The 20,524-nt window shown below is 52.6% G+C and overlaps 1 protein-coding gene across 5 annotated transcripts in view; it reads left to right on the plus strand.

Annotated features, from left to right (window-relative positions):
- nos1 (nitric oxide synthase 1 (neuronal)) overlaps window positions 1-20,524 on the plus strand; it is a 234,542-nt gene that overhangs the window by 191,381 nt on the left and 22,637 nt on the right. For all 5 annotated transcript variants that reach the window (XM_072496887.1, XM_072496857.1, XM_072496877.1 and 2 more), the window contains exons 23-24: window positions 1,213-1,423; window positions 5,260-5,347. In XM_072496887.1, the coding sequence (XP_072352988.1) occupies window positions 1,213-1,423; window positions 5,260-5,347 (299 nt within the window). The remainder of the gene's footprint in view (window positions 1-1,212; window positions 1,424-5,259; window positions 5,348-20,524) is intronic.

The following is a 20,524-nucleotide window of genomic DNA, read 5'->3' on the forward strand; positions in this document are numbered from 1 at the left end:
GTGGAGTCTGTACATCCTCCCCGTGTGTGCGTGGGTTTCTTCCGGGTGCTCCGGTTTCCTCCCACAGTCCAAAGATGTGCAGGTTAGGTGGATTGGCCATGCTAAATTGCCCTTAGTGTCCAAAATTGCCCTTAGTGTTGGGTGGGGTTTCTGGGTTATGGTGATGGGGTGGAGGTGTTGACCTTGGGTAGGGTGCTCTTTCCAAGAGCCGGTGCAGACTCGATGGGCCGAATGGCCTCCTTCTGCACTGTAAATTCTATGATAATCTGTGACATCTACTTCCCATAAATACCCCTTCCCATAAAGAATAATATGTCTCGAACTCAAAATGCACCTTAAACATAAATGCCAACTCTAAATCGACAAATGGCTGGTTCCCTGCTACGCACCACACTTTTGAATTCTCACAGGCGAGAAAACCTCTATACTTTGCGCAATAAAATAATTTTTAAATTCCTGTACGTTTAAAAAAAACACTTAGCAATTGAAACTTACATTGAAGGGATTGCCTAAAACTCTGCATATATACACAGTACTTGGCCATGAATGCCGTTCAAAATTGGTCTTGGGATTTCACCATCGCTTCACTGGTTAAACCCGTTATATCCACATTAGCTGGAGATACAAATATTTGGGTCAGTCTGTACTGCAAGTGTGCATAAGATGATGCTAGTTTTGTCCGCAGTGAGCAAAATCAGTCTTTGTCAGGGAGGAACCAATCATAGGCATATTCTCCAACCAGCCATCGCTGCAATCTTAAGCATTATTATCTGAGTGTGTGCTATCTCTCCTCGTGAGGTTAAAAATAATATGGTATCTCAGGGCAGCACGATGGCACAGTGGTTAGCACTGTTGCATCACGGCGCCGAGGTCCCAGGTTTGATCCCAGCCCTGGGTCACTGTCCGTGTGGAGTTTGCACAGTCTCCCCGTGTTTGCGTGGGTTTGGCTACCACAACCCAAAGATGTGCAGGGTAGGTGGATTGGCCACGCTAATTTGCCCCTTAATTGGAAAAAATGAATTGGGTAATAATAATATGGAACCCTGTCTGGTCCAGCATAAGCCTCTTTCCCTCTTAAAGCCAGAAACATTTGGTTTACACCAGCCCTCTGTAGCGTGTGAAAGATGCACCTTTGGAGCGCGGAACACTTCTTAATATAAAAGCTATACTTGTGGTGAAAGGTTTAATAAAGACCATGAATTCTATTGTTAGGGATTGCAGGAATATGAGGAATGGAAGTGGTACAATAACCCGACCATTGTGGAAGTGCTGGAGGAGTTTTCTTCAGTTCAGGTTCCAACAACCCTGCTCCTTACCCAGCTTCCTCTGCTGCAACCTCGATATTACTCCATCAGTTCATCTCCCGACATGTGCCCGGACGAGATTCACCTTACAGTGGCTGTTGTTTCTTATCGTACAAGAGGTATACGCTTCAACTGTTTGAGATATATTCGTCGCTGCTATTGTTGTAGGATAGTTTTTTTCTTGCAGATGTATTCCAATATATAAGTGGCAGCAAAGTTATTCCCAAGTGTAAGGATGAAGAAATGAAGTTATGTTCAATAGTGGCTTTGGGACACTATCTGATGTGTGATTTCAAGCAATGTTTTACCAGTATGTTGGCTAGTACAAGCTCCACATCATGCATTTGTCTACTATGAAACATTAGGGGCTGGTTTAGCACAGTGGGCTAAACAGCTGACTTACAATGCAGAACAAGGCCAGCAGCGTGGGTTTAATTCCCGTACCAGCCTCCAAGAAACAGGTGCCGGAATGTGGCAACTCGGGGCTTTTCACAGTAACTTCATTGAAGCCTACTTGTGACAATAAGTGATTATTATTATTATAAAAGAACATAGGAGCAATGACGGACAGGAAAAGACCCTCTGGTCCACCAACCAGCCTGTTTTACACAGTTCCGATTCCCTCCAATATGAGATCTCTGCCCTCCACCCAAAACTACATGATCTCCTGAAAGTTAATAAAAGGTAAAAATCAAGGCCAATTGGGAGAAGGAAAACCACAGGGAAATTCCTCCCTGACCTATTTAGGCAATTCAACTTAACCCAAAATATCACTTTGGCCTAAGAATACAATGCTGTTTCGACCTTGTGTATGAGGGGTTCGCTGCCCCAGTATGGAATCCTCAGTCCCAATCCTAGCTCTTACTTGAAGGTTCAAAATCCATTGTGCAGGGCACTGTGGATATTGAAAAGAGCAGAAAAACCAACAAGATAATTCAAGTTGGAAAAATTGGGTGGCACCACGTCTGAGTTTTTGAAACCTCACAATTATGGATAAATACCAAAGAGGTTACAATGTTCTGTGGCCTTGGGGCAGAATGATTTAAATAGATTTTGGTGCAATGAGTCCTAATTTCAATGCAAAATGGAACAGGAAGCATGAACAAGATGGCATATTTCGAGCTCAGGAGGAAATCTGGACGAAAGTTGAAAGGAAGTTTACCAACAGATAGCATTGGCATGCAAAACCGTGATTGAATATAAAATGTATTAATTTGTCAAAATGTGCAACTATCTGTGCTGGTACAGAAGCATAACGAAAAGGGGACAATTACAATTACGGGATTGCAATCTACTGGTCCTGTACCGGAGTCGGTTCTTGACAGGACACGAGTTAGTGGAAGAAGATCATTTATATTTTAAAGAGAGCAATCTAATTTCTGTTGCTTAGTACTTGTTTTACATTAACTGTTCCATGTTATGGTTTAGTAGCAATGCACCTTGCATTCTATTCAATGGTAGGTGTCATAATATACACCAGTATATCATGGTGCAGACACACACACACACTGATGGACATGCAGTGGGACCAATCAGCATACACAACACCACAGCCAATCATCAGTGAGAGCACACGCACTATAAAGACAGGGGACAGGAGAGTTCCTGCTCATTCTAGTAGCAGCCAGCTCGGAGCACAGAGCTCACAGCCTGCAACATAGACATTCACCATGTGCTGAGTGCATCACCTGGTTAGGACTGGCAAGGGTCAACAGTTAAAGCTGGTATTGCATTTACCCACAGTTCAAGTATGTTAATATAGTAAAACCTTATAATAAAATAGAGTTGCACCACTTCTGGTGTTGGTGACCTGTTTGTGATCCAGAACACCCAACACATCAGTAGGATGTGATCAATTCCATAATTCCACAGGGTATTTCACAGGATATTTCAAAGGATATGTTTACCGAGACTCTTGCTCCAGTCAATTGATGAACACAACAACTTTATCTTTAAACCAAATCACGTCTTTATTAGGAAAATATATAAAAACGTACATATTTATGTCTAAGACAAGACTGGTTCTCTTGCACCATATCACAAGTGTAAATGATTCTATTCCCCTCTACGTTTACCACTATAAGTTTACAAGTATAGATTTTAACTGCTAATTCTTATCTAATGGTCACTATCCACTCGTGCTGGCAGGACATAGAGAGGCATTGGACTTCGCCAAGCTCAGGGCTTGACGTTTCTTCCTTCTGCGCTGTTGTTCCTCGAGGTTACGCTGCTGTAATCTCTTTGTTTCTCCTTATTACACAGATCTCGGTGGCACTGATTTCATGCATCCAGTCACATGCTCACAGAGCAACACGACTCAATCACTTTTTAAAAATAACGTTTATTGCCACAAGTAGGCTTACATTAACACTGCAATGAAGTTACTGTGAAAAGCCCCGAGTCGCCACATTCCTACGCCTGCTCAGGTACACAGAGGGAGAATTCAGAATGTCCAAATTACCTAACAGCACGTCTTTCAGGACTTGTGGGAGGAAACTGGAGCACCCGGAGGAAACACACGCAGATACAGGGAGAATGTGCAGACTCCACACTGACAGTGATCCAAGCCGGGAATCGAACCTGGGACCCTGGAGCTGTGAAGCTACAGTGCTACCCACTGTGCTACCATGCCGCCCACTGTCCTTGAGTCACGAATGTTCAAAGATTCGTCACTCATTCAGGGATGGTATTTCTTCTAGAAGCCTGACACACAGGAATCTGTGTTCAAACCAGTTTATAACAGGATGCATGACCTATAATCTATCATCTTTATTATTGTCACAGGTAGGCTTACATTAACACTGTAATGAAGTTACTGTGAAAAGCCTCTAGTCGCCAGACTCCGGCGCCTGTTCGGGTACACAGAGGGAGAATTCAGAATGTCCAATTCACCTAACAAGCACATCTTTTGGGACTTGTGGGAGGAAACCGGAGGAAACCAACGCAGAAACAGGGAGAACGTGTAGACTCCGCACAGACAGTGACCCAGGCCAGGAATCGAACCTGGGACCTTGGCGCTGTAAAACAACAGTGCTAACCAATGTGCTACCGTGCTGACCTTGGGGCCAGTTGTCATTGATTGCTTTAGTATTTCCTTCCCTCTTCCTGTCTATTTGATTGATTAGGATAAGTTTATTATCAGGGACATATGTTACTTCCCATCCTGCTAATCTATCATGGTCAGTCTTTCCCTAGAAGACATCTATTTCTAGTATCCTGTTGATTCTTTATGGCCTGTCGTAAGATCAAAGACATTTGTGGTAAATCACATAGGCCACTTGCAGATTGTGTAAATCACATGCTCACAGCTGAAAGTAGTTAATTCTGCTGACCATATTCCTGAAGTTAGTTAGTCAAATTTCCTAACAGGCCATAGTAGTATCCTTGCTTTGCTTGGCTATCAATAGCCGGCTACAGATATTTCACTGACAACGGGGCAGCACGGTGGCACAGTGGTTAGACTGCTGCCTCACAGCGCCAGGGACACGGGTTCAATTGCGACCTTGGGTGACTGTCTGTGCAGAGTTTTGCCCCGTGTCTGTGTGGGTTTCTTGCAGGTGCTCAGTTTCCTCCTACTGTCCAAAGGTGTGCAGGTTAAGTGGATTGGCCAAGTTAAATTGCCGCTTAGTTTCCAGGGATGTGCAGGCTAGATGGGTTTATGGGGATGGGGCAGGGGAGTGGGCCTTGATCGAGTGCTCTTTCAGAGGGTTGGTGCAGACTTGATGGGCCGAATGGCCTCCTGCTGCACTGTATGGATTCTGCGACTCTAAGAGAATTGCAAAAATTGACCACTCCTTGCCTCACCCTAGTGACTAGTTCCAGAGACTGGAGAGCCCCGGCTTGAGTGATGGATTGAGGTGGGTGAAAGCTGAAAGAGAGTGGAGGGTAACCAGTAATTCAAGTAAAATTTATTGTGGTTGCCTTTGGTAATGAGCTGATGACTTTTTGTTTACAGATGGTGAAGGGTCACTACACCATGGAGTATGCTCATCCTGGCTGAACAGAATTGACGCAGATGAAATGGTGCCATGCTTTGTCAGAAGGTAATCAGTTTTATTTTCTCGAAGCTGTCTGGACTGTATTGGGTGGGAGTTTCCAATTCCAACACCGGGAGGCAGTGGTTAAAAGTAAACAGATCTCCAGATTTACCTGCCCACCTGCACCGATTCCTGCTGGACTGGAACATTCCGGTCCATAAGGACATGCTACAACCGTTACACAACTGTCGGTCCTTGAATTATGAAAATGTACTTTTGAACAAGATAGGTCAGATTTTACCATTCCCGGCTGCAATGGGCCATCTTCCCCACCCAATTTCCCTTTGGTGAGTTGCATCTATTCAATCCGGAAATTCCTGGATAATTGGAGAATAATGGCATTTTCACCTTCTCCAGAGCACTGTGCAAGTAAAGTTCATGTTGCAAAACGCCTAGTCGTGCTTGTAACTAAATCTGTTGCGGATTTAATGTTTTTGGAAATGTTACAGTCGGAGCTTAAACTGATCATTGGATGGGGCAGCCAATGAGGGGCGAGGTCACTGACACTTCAACTGCACACTCAGATGAAATATTTCACACATCATTGACTCCAGGCTGCACAAACATTCACCTAACCGCTTTTGAATTTTATCTTGTAAGTGAGGTAGGGCGCTCATTCAGAATTACTTTGGCGGACTGGCAATCAGAGTTGCTACTCCTTACTGAGCTTCAAATGAAGCTGCTCGTTTTGTCCCTCGACCTCCTGACGCGGGCCACGTGAGCGAGGGATAGTGCTGCGTGCTGCTGAGGCCTTGTGTCTAGGGCAACTGACTCGGAGGTATCGAAGACAAGAGCTGCCATGGATGAGGCACGCTTCGAAGTACAGCCGCTTTGAGAAGCCAGGGAGAAGACATGTTTGTAAATTAAGTTGGCAGGATGGGGTGGGGGATCATTGAGGGGGTATGACCAGTCGGAAGATTGGGTGTTCAGTGTGGGGGTTGTGGTCAGTGCAGATTGGGGAAGTGGACCAGGTGGTCATTGGAGAGGTTGGGTGGTCAGTGGAGAGGTTGGGTGGTCAGTGGAGGTCAGTGGAGAGGTTGGGTGGTCAGTGGGGAGGTTGGGTGGTCAGTGGAGTGGTTGGGTGGTCAGTGGAGAGGTTGGGTGGTCAGTGGAGGTCAGTGGAGAGGTTGGGTGGTCAGTGGGAGGTTGGGTGGTCAGTGGAGTGGTTGGGTGGTCAGTGGAGAGTTTGGGTGGTCAGTGGAGAGGTTGGGTGGTCAGTGGAGAGGTTGGGTGGTCAGTGGGGAGGTTGGGTGGCCAGTGGAGTGGTTGGGTGGACAGTGGAGAGGTTGGGTGGTCAGTGGAGGTCAGTGGAGAGGTTGGGTGGTCAGTGGGGAGGTTGGGCGGTCAGTGGAGAGGTTGGGTGGTCAGTGGAGAGGTTGGGTGATCAGTGGAGAGGTTGGGTGGTCAGTGGAGAGGTTGGTTGGTCGGTGGCGAGGTTGGTTGGTCAGTGGAGAGGTTGTGTGGTCAGTGGAGAGGTTGGGTGGTCCGTGGAGAGGTTGGGTGGTCAGTGGAGTAGTTGGGTGGTCAGTGGAGAGTTTGGGTGGTCAGTAGAGTGGTTGGTTGGTCAGTGGAGAGGTTGGGTGGTCAGTGGAGAGGTAGGGTAGTCAGTGGAGAGGTTGGGTGGCCAGTGGAGTGGTTGGGTGGACAGTGGCGAGGTTGGGTGGTCAGTGGAGGTCAGTGGAGAGGTTGGGTGGTCAGTGGGGAGGATGGGCGGTCAGTGGAGAGGTTGGGTGGTCAGTGGAGAGGTTGGGTGGTCAGTGGAGAGGTTGGGTGGTCAGTGAAGAGGTTGGTTGGTCAGTGGAGAGGTTGGGTGGTCAGTGGAGTGGTTGGGTGGTCAGTGGAGTGGTTGGGTGGTCAATGGAGAGGTTGGGTGGTCAGTGGAGAGGTTGGGTGGTCAGTGGAGAGGTTGGGTGGTCAGTGGAGAGGTTGGTTGGTCAGTGGAGAGGTTGGGTGGTCAGTAGAGTGGTTGGGTGGTCAGTGGAGAGGTTGGTTGGTCAGTGGAGTGGTTGGTTGGTCAGTGGAGTGGTTGGGTGGTCAGTGGAGTGGTTGGGTGGTCAGTGGAGAGGTTGGGTGGTCAGTGGAGAGGTTGGGTGGTCAGTGGAGTGGTTGGCTGGTCAGTGGAGAGGTTGGGTGGTCAGTGGAGAGGTTGGGTGGTCAGTGGAGAGGTTGGGTGGTCAGTGGAGTGGTTGGGTGGTCAGTGGAGTGATTGGGTGGTCAGTGGAGAGGTTGGGTGGTCAGTGGAGTGATTGGGTGGTCAGTGGAGAGGTTGGGTGGTCAGTGGAGAGGTTGGGTGGTCAGTGGAGTGGTTGGGTGGTCAGTGGAGAGGTTGGGTGGTCAGTGGAGAGGTAGGGTGGTTAGTGGAGTGGTTGGGTGGTCAGTGGAGAGGTTGGGTGGTCAGTGGAGTGGTTGGGTGGTCAGTGGAGGTCAGTGGAGAGGTTGGGTGGTCAGTGGAGAAGTTGGGTGGATAATGGAGAGGTTGGGTGGTCAGTGGAGTGGTTGGTCAGTTGAGAGGTTGGGTGGTCAGTGGAGTGGTTGGGTGGTCAGTGGAGAGGTTGGGTGGTCAGTGGAGTGGTTGGGTGGTCAGTGGAGGTCAGTGGAGAGGTTGGGTGGTCAGTGGAGGTCAGTGGTGAGGTTGGGTGGTCAGTGGAGAAGTTGGGTGAATAATGGAGAGGTTGGGTGGTCAGTGGAGTGGTTGGTCAGTTGAGAGGTTGGGTGGTCAGTGGAGTGGTTGGGTGGTCAGTGGAGAAGCTGAGTGGTCAGTGGAGTGGTTGTGTGATCAGTGGAGATGTTGGGTGGTCAGTGGAGAGGTTGGGTGGTCAGTGGAGAGGTTGGGTGGTCAGTGGAGTGGTTGGGTGTTGGGGAAGTGGTTGGGTGGTCAGTGGAGAAGCTGGGTGGTCAGTGGAGTGGTTGTGTGATCAGTGGAGATGTTGGCTGGTCAGTGGCGAGGTTGGGTGGTCAGTGGAGAGGTTGGGTGGTCAGTGGAGAGGTTGGGTGGTCAGTGGAGAGGTTGGGTGGTCAGTGGAGTGGTTGGGTGGTCAGTGGAGTGGTTGGGTGGTCAGTGAAGTGGTTGGTTGGTCAGTGAAGAAGTTGGGCGGTCAGTGGAGAGGTTGGGTGGTCAGTGGAGAGGTTGGGTGGTCAGTGGAGAGGTTGGGTGGTCAGTGGAGAGGTTGGGTGGTCAGTGGAGAGGTTGGGTGGTCAGTGGAGAGGTTGGGTGGTCAGTGGAGTGGTTGGGTGGTCAGTGGAGTGGTTGGGTGGTCAGTGGAGGTCAGTGGTGAGGTTGGTTGGTCAGTGGAGAAGTTGGGTGGATAATGGGGAGGTTGGGTGGTCAGTGGAGTGGTTGGTCAGTTGAGAGGTTGGGTGGTCAGTGGAGTGGTTGGGTGGTCAGTGGAGAAGCTGGGTGGTCAGTGGAGTGGTTGTGTGATCAGTGGAGAGGTTGGGTGGTCAGGGGAGAGGTTGGGTGGTTAGTGGAGTGGTTGGGTGGTCAGTGGAGAGGTTGGGTGGTCAGTGGAGAGGTTGGGTAGTCAGTGGAGAGGTTGGATGGTCAGTGGAGAGGTTGGGTGGTCAGTGGAGAGGTTGGCTGGTCAGTGGCGAGGTTGGGTGGTCAGTGGAGTGGTTGGGTGGTTAGTGGAGAGGTTGGGTGGTCAGTGGAGTGGTTGGGTGGTCAGTGGAGGTCAGTGGTGAGGTTGGGTGGTCAGTGGAGAAGTTGGGTGGATAATGGAGAGGTTGGGTGGTCAGTGGAGTGGTTGGTCAGTTGAGAGGTTGGGTGGTCAGTGGAGTGGTTGGGTGGTCAGTGGAGAAGCTGGGTGGTCAGTGGAGTGGTTGTGTGATCAGTGGAGAGGTTGGGTCGTCAGTGGAGTGTTTGGGTGGTCAGTGGCGTGGTTGGGTGGTCAGTGGAGGTCAGTGGAGAGGTTGGGTGGTCAGTGGAGGTCAGTGGTGAGGTTGGGTGGTCAGTGGAGAAGTTGGGTGGATAATGGAGAGGTTGGGTGGTCAGTGGAGTGGTTGGTCAGTTGAGAGGTTGGGTGGTCAGTGGAGTGGTTGGGTGGTCAGTGGAGAAGCTGGGTGGTCAGTGGAGTGGTTGTGTGATCAGTGGAGAGGTTGGGTGGTCAGTGGAGAGGTTGGGTGGTCAGTGGAGATGTTGGGTGGTCAGTGGAGAGGTTGGGTGGTCAGTGGAGAGGTTGGGTGGTCAGTGGAGAGGTTGGGTGGTCAGTGGAGTGGTTGGGTGGTCAGTGGAGAGGTTGGGCGGTCAGTGGAGAGGTTGGGCGGTGAGTGGGATGGCTGGGTGGTCAGTGGAGAGGTTGGGTGGTGAGTGGAGATGTTGGGTGGTCAGTGGAGACGTTGGGTGGTCAGTGGAGAGGTTGGGTGGTCAGTGGAGAGGTTGGGTGGTCAGTGGAGTGGTTGGTTGGTCAGTGGAGAGGTTGGGTGGTCAGTGGAGAGGTTGGGTGGTCAGTGGAGAGGTTGGGTGGTCAGTGGAGTGGTTGGTTGGTCAGTGGAGAGGTTGGGTGGTCAGTGGAGAAGTTGGGTGGTCAGTGGAGAGGTTGGGTGGTCAGTGGAGAGGTTGGGCGGTCAGTGGAGAGGTTGGGCGGTGAGTGGGATGGCTGGGTGGTCAGTGGAGAGGTTGGGTGGTGAGTGGAGATGTTGGGTGGTCAGTGGAGAGGTTGGGTGGTCAGTGGAGACGTTGGGTGGTCAGTGGAGAGGTTGGGTGGTCAGTGGAGAGGTTGGGTGGTCAGTGGAGAGGTTGGGTGGTCAGTGGAGTGGTTGGGTGGTCAGTGGAGAGGTTGGGTGGTCAGTGGAGTGGTTGGGTGGTCAGTGGAGGTCAGTGGAGAGGTTGGGTGGTCAGTGGAGAGGTTGGGTGGTCAGTGGAGAGGTTGGGTGGTCAGTGGAGTGGTTGGTTAGTCAGTGGAGAGGTTGGGTGGTCAGTGGAGAGGTTGGGTGGTCAGTGGAGAAGTTGGGTGGTCAGTGGAGAGGTTGGGTGGTCAGTGGAGAGGTTGGCTGGTCAGTGGCGAGGTTGGGTGGTCAGTGGAGAGTTTGGGTGGTCAGTGGAGAGGTTGGGTGGTCAGTGGAGAGGTTGGGTGGTCAGTGGAGAGGTTGGGTGGTCAGTGGAGAGGTTGGGTGGTCAGTGGAGAGGTTGGGTGGTCAGTGGAGTGGTTGGGTGGTCAGTGGAGTGGTTGGGTGGTCAGTGAAGTGGTTGGTTGGTCAGTGAAGAAGTTGGGCGGTCAGTGGAGAGGTTGGGTGGTCAGTGGAGAGGTTGGGTGGTCAGTGGAGAGGTTGGGTGGTCAGTGGAGAGGTTGGGTGGTCAGTGGAGTGGTTGGGTGGTCAGTGGAGTGGTTGGGTGGTCAGTGGAGGTCAGTGGAGAGGTTGGGTGGTCAGTGGAGGTCAGTGGTGAGGTTGGGTGGTCAGTGGAGAAGTTGGGTGGATAATGGGGAGGTTGGGTGGTCAGTGGAGTGGTTGGTCAGTTGAGAGGTTGGGTGGTCAGTGGAGTGGTTGGGTGGTCAGTGGAGAAGCTGGGTGGTCAGTGGAGTGGTTGTGTGATCAGTGGAGAGGTTGGGTGGTCAGGGGAGTGGTTGGGTGATTAGTGGAGTGGTTGGGTCGTCAGTGGAGAGGTTGGGTGGTCAGTGGAGAGGTTGGGTGGTCAGTGGAGAGGTTGGATGGTCAGTGGAGAGGTTGGGTGGTCAGTGGAGAGGTTGGCTGGTCAGTGGCGAGGTTGGGTGGTCAGTGGAGAGGTTGGGTGGTTAGTGGAGTGTTTGGGTGGTCAGTGGAGAGGTTGGGTGGTCAGTGGAGATGTTGGGTGGTCAGTGGAGAGGTTGGGTGGTCAGTGGAGAGGTTGGGTGGTCAGTGGAGATGTTGGGTGGTCAGTGGAGAGGTTGGGTGGTCAGTGGAGTGGTTGGGTGGTCAGTGGAGAGGTTGGGTGGTCAGTGGAGTGGTTGGGTGGTCAGTGGAGGTCAGTGGAGAGGTTGGGTGGTCAGTGGAGAAGTTGGGTGGATAATGGAGAGGTTGGGTGGTCAGTGGAGTGGTTGGTCAGTTGAGAGGTTGGGTGGTCAGTGGAGTGGTTGGGTAGTCAGTGGAGAAGCTGGGTGGTCAGTGGAGTGGTTGTGTGATCAGTGGAGAGGTAGGGTGGCTGGTCAGTGGAGAGGTTGGCTGGTCAGTGGAGAGGTTGGGCGGTCAGTGGAGAGGTTGGGCGGTGAGTGGGATGGCTGGGTGGTCAGTGGAGAGGTTGGGTGGTGAGTGGAGATGTTGGGTGGTCAGTGGAGAGGTTGGGTGGTCAGTGGAGTGGTTGGGTGGTCAGTGGAGGTCAGTGGAGAGGTTGGGTGGTCAGTGGAGGTCAGTGGTGAGGTTGGGTGGTCAGTGGAGAAGTTGGGTGGATAATGGAGAGGTTGGGTGGTCAGTGGAGTGGTTGGTCAGTTGAGAGGTTGGGTGGTCAGTGGAGTGGTTGGGTAGTCAGTGGAGAAGCTGGGTGGTCAGTGGAGTGGTTGTGTGATCAGTGGAGAGGTAGGGTGGCTGGTCAGTGGAGAGGTTGGCTGGTCAGTGGAGAGGTTGGGCGGTCAGTGGAGAGGTTGGGCGGTGAGTGGGATGGCTGGGTGGTCAGTGGAGAGGTTGGGTGGTGAGTGGAGATGTTGGGTGGTCAGTGGAGACGTTGGGTGGTCAGTGGAGAGGTTGGGTGGTCAGTGGAGAGGTTGGGTGGTCAGTGGAGTGGTTGGTTGGTCAGTGGAGAGGTTGGGTGGTCAGTGGAGATGTTGGGTGGTCAGTGGAGAGGTTGGGGGGTCAGTGGAGACGTTGGGTGGTCAGTGGAGAGGTTGGGTGGTCAGTGGAGAGGTTGGGTGGTCAGTGGAGAGGTTGGGTGGTCAGTGGAGTGGTTGGGTGGTCAGTGGAGAGGTTGGGTGGTCAGTGGAGTGGTTGGGTGGTCAGTGGAGGTCAGTGGAGAGGTTGGGTGGTCAGTGGAGAGGTTGGGTGGTCAGTGGAGAGGTTGGGTGGTCAGTGGAGTGGTTGGTTAGTCAGTGGAGAGGTTGGGTGGTCAGTGGAGACGTTGGGTGGTCAGTGGAGAGGTTGGGCGGTCAGTGGAGAGGTTGGGTGGTCAGTGGAGAGGTTGGGTGGTTAGTGGAGTGGTTGGGTGGTCAGTGGAGTGGTTGGGTGGTCAGTGGAGGTCAGTGGAGAAGTTGGGTGGTCAGTGGAGAGGTTGGGTGGTCAGTGGAGAGGTTGGGTGGTCAGTGGAGAGGTTGGGTGGTCAGTGGAGACGTTGGGTGGTCAGTGGAGAGGTTGGGCGGTCAGTGGAGAGGTTGGGTGGTCAGTGGAGAGGTTGGGTGGTTAGTGGAGTGGTTGGGTGGTCAGTGGAGAGGTTGGGTGGTCAGTGGAGTGGTTGGGTGGTCAGTGGAGGTCAGTGGAGAGGTTGGGTGGTCAGTGGAGGTCAGTGGTGAGGTTGGGTGGTCAGTGGAGAAGTTGGGTGGATAATGGAGAGGTTGGGTGGTCAGTGGAGTGGTTGGTCAGTTGAGAGGTTGGGTGGTCAGTGGAGTGGTTGGGTGGTCAGTGGAGAAGCTGGGTGGTCAGTGGAGTGGTTGTGTGATCAGTGGAGAGGTTGGGTGGTCAGTGGAGAGGTTGGGTGGTGAGTGGAGATGTTGGGTGGTCAGTGGAGAGGTTGGGGGGTCAGTGGAGACGTTGGGTGGTCAGTGGAGAGGTTGGGTGGTCAGTGGAGAGGTTGGGTGGTCAGTGGAGAGGTTGGGTGGTCAGTGGAGTGGTTGGGTGGTCAGTGGAGAGGTTGGGTGGTCAGTGGAGTGGTTGGGTGGTCAGTGGAGGTCAGTGGAGAGGTTGGGTGGTCAGTGGAGAGGTTGGGTGGTCAGTGGAGAGGTTGGGTGGTCAGTGGAGAAGTTGGGTGGTCAGTGGAGAGGTTGGGTGGTCAGTGGAGAGGTTGGGTGGTCAGTGGAGAGGTTGGGTGGTCAGTGGAGACGTTGGGTGGTCAGTGGAGAGGTTGGGCGGTCAGTGGAGAGGTTGGGTGGTCAGTGGAGAGGTTGGGTGGTTAGTGGAGTGGTTGGGTGGTCAGTGGAGAGGTTGGGTGGTCAGTGGAGTGGTTGGGTGGTCAGTGGAGGTCAGTGGAGAGGTTGGGTGGTCAGTGGAGGTCAGTGGTGAGGTTGGGTGGTCAGTGGAGAAGTTGGGTGGATAATGGAGAGGTTGGGTGGTCAGTGGAGTGGTTGGTCAGTGGAGAGGTTGGGTGGTCAGTGGAGAAGCTGGGTGGTCAGTGGAGTGGTTGTGTGATCAGTGGAGAGGTTGGGTGGTCAGTGGAGAGGTTGGGTGGTTAGTGGAGTGGTTGGGTGGTCAGTGGAGAGGTTGGGTGGTCAGTGGAGAGGTTGGGTGGTCAGTGGAGAGGTTGGATGGTCATTGGAGAGGTTGGGTGGTCAGTGGAGGGGTTGGCTGGTCAGTGGCGAGGTTGGGTGGTCAGTTGAGAGGTTGGGTGGTCAGTGGTGAGTTTGGGTGGTCAGTGGAGAGGTTGGGTGGTCAGTGGAGAGGTTGGGTGGTTAGTGGAGAGGTTGGGTGGTCAGTGGAGAGGTTGGGTGGTCAGTGGAGAGGTTGGGTGGTCAGTGGAGAGGTTGGGTGGTCAGTGGAGTGGTTGGGTGGTCAGTGGAGTGGTTGGGTGGTCAGTGGAGTGGTTGGGTGGTCAGTGGAGTGGTTGGGTGGTCAGTGCAGTGGTTGGTTGGTCAGTGAAGAAGTTGGGCGGTCAGTGGAGAGGTTGGGTGGTCAGTGGAGAGGTTGGGTAGTCAGTGGGCAGGTTGGGTGGTCAGTGGAGAGGCTGGGTGGTCAGTGGAGTGTTTGGGTGGTCAGTGGAGTGGTTGGGTGGTCAGTGGAGGTCAGTGGTGAGGTTGGGTGGTCAGTGGAGAGGTTGGGTGGTCAGTGGAGAGGTTGGGTGGTCAGTGGAGAGGTTGGGTAGTCAGTGGACAGGTTGGGTGGTCAGTGGAGAGGCTGGGTGGTCAGTGGAGTGTTTGGGTGGTCAGTGGAGTGTTTGGGTGGTCAGTGGAGAGGTTGGGTGGTCAGTGGAGGTCAGTGGTGAGGTTGGGTGGTCAGTGGAGAAGTTGGGTGGATAATGGAGAGGTTGGGTGGTCAGTGGAGTGGTTGGTCAGTTGAGAGGTTGGGTGGTCAGTGGAGTGGTTGGGTGTTCAGTGGAGAAGCTGGGTGGTCAGTGGAGTGGTTGTGTGATCAGTGGAGAGGTTGGGTGGTCAGTGGAGAGGTTTGGTGGTTAGTGGAGTGGTTGGGTGGTCAGTGGAGAGGTTGGGTGGTCAGTGGAGAGGTTGGCTGGTCAGTGGCGAGGTTGGGTGGTCAGTGGAGTGGTTGGTTGGTCAGTGAAGAAGTTGGGCGGTCAGTGGAGAGGTTGGGTGGTCAGTGGAGAGGTTGGGTGGTCAGTGGACAGGTTGGGTGGTCAGTGGAGTGGTTGGGTGGTCATTGGAGAGGTTGGGTGGTCAGTGGAGAGGTTGTGTGGTCAGTGGAGAGGTTGGATGGTCAGTGGAGAGGTTGGGTGGTCAGTGGAGAGGTTGGCTGGTCAGTGGCGAGGTTGGGTGGTCAGTGGAGAGGTTGGGTGGTCAGTGGAGAATTTGGGTGGTCAGTGGAGAGGTTGGGTGGTCAGTGGAGAGGTTGGGTGGTCAGTGGAGAGGTTGGGTGGTCAGTGGCGAGGTTGGGTGGTCAGTGGAGAGGTTGGGTGGTCAGTGGAGAGTTTGGATGGTCAGTGGAGAGGTTGGGTGGTCAGTGGAGAGGTTGGCTGGTCAGTGGCGAGGTTGGGTGGTCAGTGGAGAGGTTGGGTGGTCAGTGGAGAATTTGGGTGGTCAGTGGAGAGGTTGGGTGGTCAGTGGAGAGGTTGGGTGGTCAGTGGAGAGGTTGGGTGGTCAGTGGAGTGGTTGGGTGGTCAGTGGAGAGGTTAGGTGGTCAGTAGAGAGGTTGGGTGGTCAGTGGAGAGGTTGGGTAGTCAGTTTGGGGGATTGTGTGCTTAGTGGGGACTGGGTTGGTTGCAGGCAGGTTGGGTGGTCAGTGCAGGTTTGGGTGGTTAGTGGGGGGGTTGGGGGGTAGTGGGGAGGTTAGGTGTTTAGCAGGGGGTTGGGTGGTCAGTGCAGTGTTTGGTGGTTAGTGGGGGGGTGGTCGGGTGCTCCATGCGGGTGGTAAGGTGGTCATTGCGGTTAATCAGGTGATTAGTTGGGAAAGTCGAGGGATCAGTGGAGGTAGTTACATAAGAACATAAGAACTAGGAGCTGGAGTAGGCCATCTGGCACTTCGAGCCTGCTCCGCCATTCAATGAGATCATGGCTGATCTTTTGTGGACTCAGCTCCACTTTCCGGCCCGAACACCACAACCCTTAATCCCTTTATTCTTCAAAAAACTATCTATCTTTATCTTAAAAACATTTAATGAAGGAGCCTCTACTGCTTCACTGGGCAAAGAATTCCATAGATTCACAACCCTTTGGGTGAAGAAGTTCCTCCTAAACTCAGTCCTAAATCTACTTCCCCTTATTTTGAGGCTATGCCCCCAAAAGCTGGGTGGTCAGTGGCAAGTAGTCAGTGGGTGGGCCAGGTAGTTAGAGTGGCTGTGGTGGTGGGCGATGTCTGGATGGTCAGTCGGTCGTGGGATGGCCAATGAGGAGATTGTCAGTGTGGGTGAGCAGTTGAGTGGTCATTGCAGGAGTGATGGTCATTGGGGGAATGGTGAGTGGGGAAGTGATCAATGAGGAGGTGGTCAGTGATGTGTTGGGTACTCTGGATCTGTGGAGACTGCATTTACCTTAGCAGTAACATAGACAGGCTACCAACACTTGTCATAGTACAACTCTATTTTATTTAACTAAGAGCTGTTAAACATACTTGCACTGTGGGTCGACACTATGTTAGATTGACTGAAGACCTATGCCTAACCTGACCAGCCTATACTGCTAGCACATGGTGGATGTTTGTGCTACTGACTGTGGGCTCTGTCTGTCTCAGAGGCTGCATCCTGAATGAGCGGGTAAACTAGTGCCCTCTGTCTTTATAGTGACCGTGCCCTAACTGGTGATTGGCTGCTGTGTTGTGTGTGTTGATTGGTCTTGCAGTGTGTCAGTCAGTGTGTGTCTCTGCACCATCATATACTGATGTGTATATTATGACATCCCCCCTTTTCTAAATAAATGTGTGTTCGTGGCAATAAATAATGTAGTATGTGAATGTTCCTAACTATGTGTGGCACATGCGAGCATATTTACAGGACTATGTACAGAAACTCTAAGATATTTACATTGGACTGTCTAGTGCAGATGGACAGCATGTAACACAAAATATAACTAGAACAACAGTAGGTACAAACCAGTGAGTTAATCAAACAGGGTAACGAAACAATCAGTTCATGAGTTCAAAGAGTCCATGAATTCAGGCAGTTCATAAATTCAGTCTCTGAGGTGGGCGACGAATTCTGGTTGACCGCCTCAAGGGTGGGTCAGAGGCCGCCTGTTCTGGAATGGGCGGGACTATGTCAGACTCAGAGTGTGGCAGAGCGAAAGGGAGATCTGCAAAGTCCGTGACGGGTTCGGTGTGACGGCAAGGCAGGACATGATGATCTGGTGGCGAGCGAGGAAGGAGTCGTAGTGCCCGCCTATTTTTGCGAAGAAGAGAGCCGTCTTGTCGACGAACCAAAAATGACCTGGGGGCCACTTGTCTGAGCACCACAGCAGTGGCGGACCAACCACCATTGGGAAGTTGGACACGGACCTCGTCATCAGGAGCTAGAGCCAAGTACATGGATCAGGTCGATGCCCACTTTGGTCCAGGGGGACGTGACCAACTCATGGGGTTGCAAGGTCTCCCTTGGCTGAGCAGGCTGGAAACGCTGGCATGTTGGGCAGTTAAGAACGGCATTGGCAATATCCTCGTTGATTCGAGGCCAGTACACTGCCTCACGGGCCTGTCAGCAGCATTTCTCCACTCCCAGGTGGCCCGCATGGAGCTGCTCAGGGACGAGGTTCCGCATGCTGTGCGGAATTACGTTCCTGTCCAGCTTTAGTAGAATTCCATCTACCACCACCAAGTCATCTTTAATGTTATAGAATTGAGGGCATTGGCCCTTGAGCCACCCGCCTGTCAGGTGGCGCATGACATGTTGGAGCAGGGGATCGTTGGCCGTCTCACGACAAATCTGGAGGAGTCGTTCGTCCGTGGCGGGCAGATTGGATGCGGCGAATGCCACCTGAACATCAATTTGGCACACAAAGCCCTCTGGGTCGCAGGGTGTGGTGACAGATCGGGAGAGTGCATCGGCGACGATGAGCTCCTTAGCCGGGGTGTAGACGAGTTCAATGTCGTACCACCTGAGTTTAAGGAGAATGCGCTGCAGGCGAGGCGTCATGTCGTTAAGGTCTTTTTGAATGATATTGACCAGTGGCCTGTGGTCTGTCTCGACTGTGAACTTTGGGAGTCCATAGACATAGTCATGGAATTTGACGACTCCGGTAAGAAGGCCCAGGCAATTTGTGCATAGCGCTGTTCGGTGGGCGTCATTGCACGTGACGTGTATGTGACAGGAGCCCATGAGGAGGCGTCGTCACGTTGAAGGAGCACTGCTCCAATGCCGGACTGACTGGCATCCGTGGAGATCTTTGTTTCTTTGGTCGGATCGAAAAATGCCAACACCAGGGCCTTGGTCAGCTTCGCCCTGAGTTCCCGCCATTCTTGTTCGTGAGCGGGGAGCCATTGGAACTCGGTCGACTTCTTAACCAGGTTCCTGAGAGCCGTGGTGTGGGAGGCGAGGTTAGGGATGAATTTCCCCAGGAAATTGACCATGCCCAGGAAGCGGAGGACCGCCTTCTTGTCCTCCGGTGTCTTCATGGCCTTACTGGCAGATACCTTGTCAGCATCCGGCTGCACGCCAAACTGTGAAATGCGGTCTCCGAGGAATTTAATGTTCTGTTTGACCAAAGGAGCATTTGGCCCTGTTGAGGCGGAGGCCATGCTCATGGATTCGTCAAAAGACGCGTTGGAGGCGATCAATGTGCTCCTGTGGGGTGGTAGACCAGACGATGATGTTGTCCATATATACGTGAACCCCTTCGATATTTTCCATCATCTGTTCCATTATTCTGTGGAACACTTCTGATGCAGAGAAGATGCCAAACGGCATCCGGTTGTAGCAATACCGGCCAAATGGAGTGTTAAAGGTGCAGAGCTTCCGACTGGATGCGTCGAGTTGGATCTGCCAGAACCCCTTGGATGTGTCTGGCTTGGTGAAAAATTTGGCACGAGCCATCTCGCAGGTGAGATCTTCGCGCTTTGGAATGGGATAGTGTTCTCTCATAATATTGCGGTTGAGGTCCTTGGGATCAATACATATGCGTAATTCGCCGGATGGTTTTTTCACGCACACCATAGAGCTGACCCAGTCAGTCGGTTCTGTAACTTTCGAAATTATGCTCTGGTCCTGGAGGTCCTGCAGCTGCTGCTGGAGGCGGCCTTTGAGGGGTGCTGGGACCCTGCGAGGTGCATGCACCACAGGCGTGGCATTTGGTTTTAACAAGATTTTATAAGTGTATGGGAATGTGCCCATGCCCTCGAATACACCGTGGTATCGGGTGATGATGGCGTTCAGCTGTGTCTGAAAGTCATCGTCCTGAGATGCGGAAGCGTCAGCGGGTGACAGGGAGTGAACCCTTTGGACAAGGTTTAGAAGTTTGCACGCCTGAGCACCAAGCAGGGAGGCTTTAGTTGATCCCACTATTTCGAATGGCAGGTTAGCCTTTAATGACCAGTGCGACACTTCAAGCTGGCAAGAACCACTGGCAGCAATGGGATTACCATTATAGTCCAGAAGCTGGCAGGCGGATGGCAGGATGGTAGGCTTGACATGGAGGCTTTCGAGGTCAGACCACGTAATGAGGTTGGCTGAAGCGCCAGTGTCCAGGCGGAATCGGATGCGGGATTGGTTGACCGTGAGAGTGGCACACCACTCGTCGTCCGGATCAGTGCGGAATATTGGGAGAGACTTGGCTTTTGTCTTCTGGAGCATCTTGTGTTTGGTGATGATGCCCACCCAAAATGGTGCTTTAGAGTCCTCGGTGTCAAGGTCCGGAATCAAGCCGGAGTCGGAATCGGTGACCGGTGGCTGGATGGTTCGGACATCCCTGCGTGGCTGGTTGGAGTGACGAGAGGTAGTAGGTTGAGCAGACCTGCATAGGGCTGCATAGTGGCCAAGCTTGTCACATTGGAGACAGCGTCGGGATTTTGCAGGACATTGCCTCTTTAAGTGGACAGAGCCACAGTTGCCGCACGTCGTGACTTCAGAACGTTCGGTACGCCACCGCGCAAGCATGGTGCGGTCGTACGTAGTGCGCGCCTGCGCAGTGCGGTCTTCGGCCTCGCCGCCCCTCGGTCAGTGCACGCATGCGCGGGAACTCGCAAAAAGCGCGCAAAATGGCTGCCCTCATCCAGGCTTAGTCCCTGGAGTTGTTTAATGGCTTGCACCCGCTCTGCCTCGTGGGGACCTTGCCGCGCCGTTTCAGCTGCTTGAATGTGCGAGTATCGGTTAGTGGCGTGTTCATGCAGATGGCTATCTCAAGGGTGAGCTGTTTAACCTTGAGGAGCTGCTGGCGTAGGGGGTCCGATTGCCAAAAACGATCTGGTCACGGATCATCGAGTCGGAGGTGGAGCCGTAATTGCAGGACTGCGCGAGGATGCGAAGGTGGGTGAGGAAAAATTGAAAAGGTTCATCCTTACCCTGCAGACGCTGTTGAAAGACATAGCACTCAAAACTTTCATTTTCCTCGATGTCACAGTGACTTTCGAATTTGAGCGGACTGTCTTGAACTTGGACTTGTCTTCACCTTCAGCGAAAATGAGAGAGTTGAAGATATGAATGGCGTGGTCCCCGGCCATGGAAAGGAAGAGCGCAATCTTCCTGGCGTCTGAAGCAGCTTCCAGGTCTGTAGCTTCGAGGTATAGCTGGAATCATTGTTTAAAGATTTTCCAGTTCGCACCGAGGTTGCTGGTGATGCGGAGCGGCTGGGGAGGGTGGACGCTGTCCATACTACCGGATGGCTGATTGCTGGTCGAAGGCAGATCACTTGAAGGTAGGTCTATTAAACGCTAACATCACATACTGGTACCATGATGTGTTGGGTACTCTGGATCTGTGGAGACTGCGTTTACCTTAGCAGTAACATAGACAGGCTACCAACACTTGTAATAGTACAACTCTAT

The sequence above is a fragment of the Scyliorhinus torazame genome, chromosome 1 (assembly GCF_047496885.1).
Source record: "Scyliorhinus torazame isolate Kashiwa2021f chromosome 1, sScyTor2.1, whole genome shotgun sequence".
NCBI classification, from domain to species: Eukaryota; Metazoa; Chordata; class Chondrichthyes; order Carcharhiniformes; family Scyliorhinidae; genus Scyliorhinus; species Scyliorhinus torazame.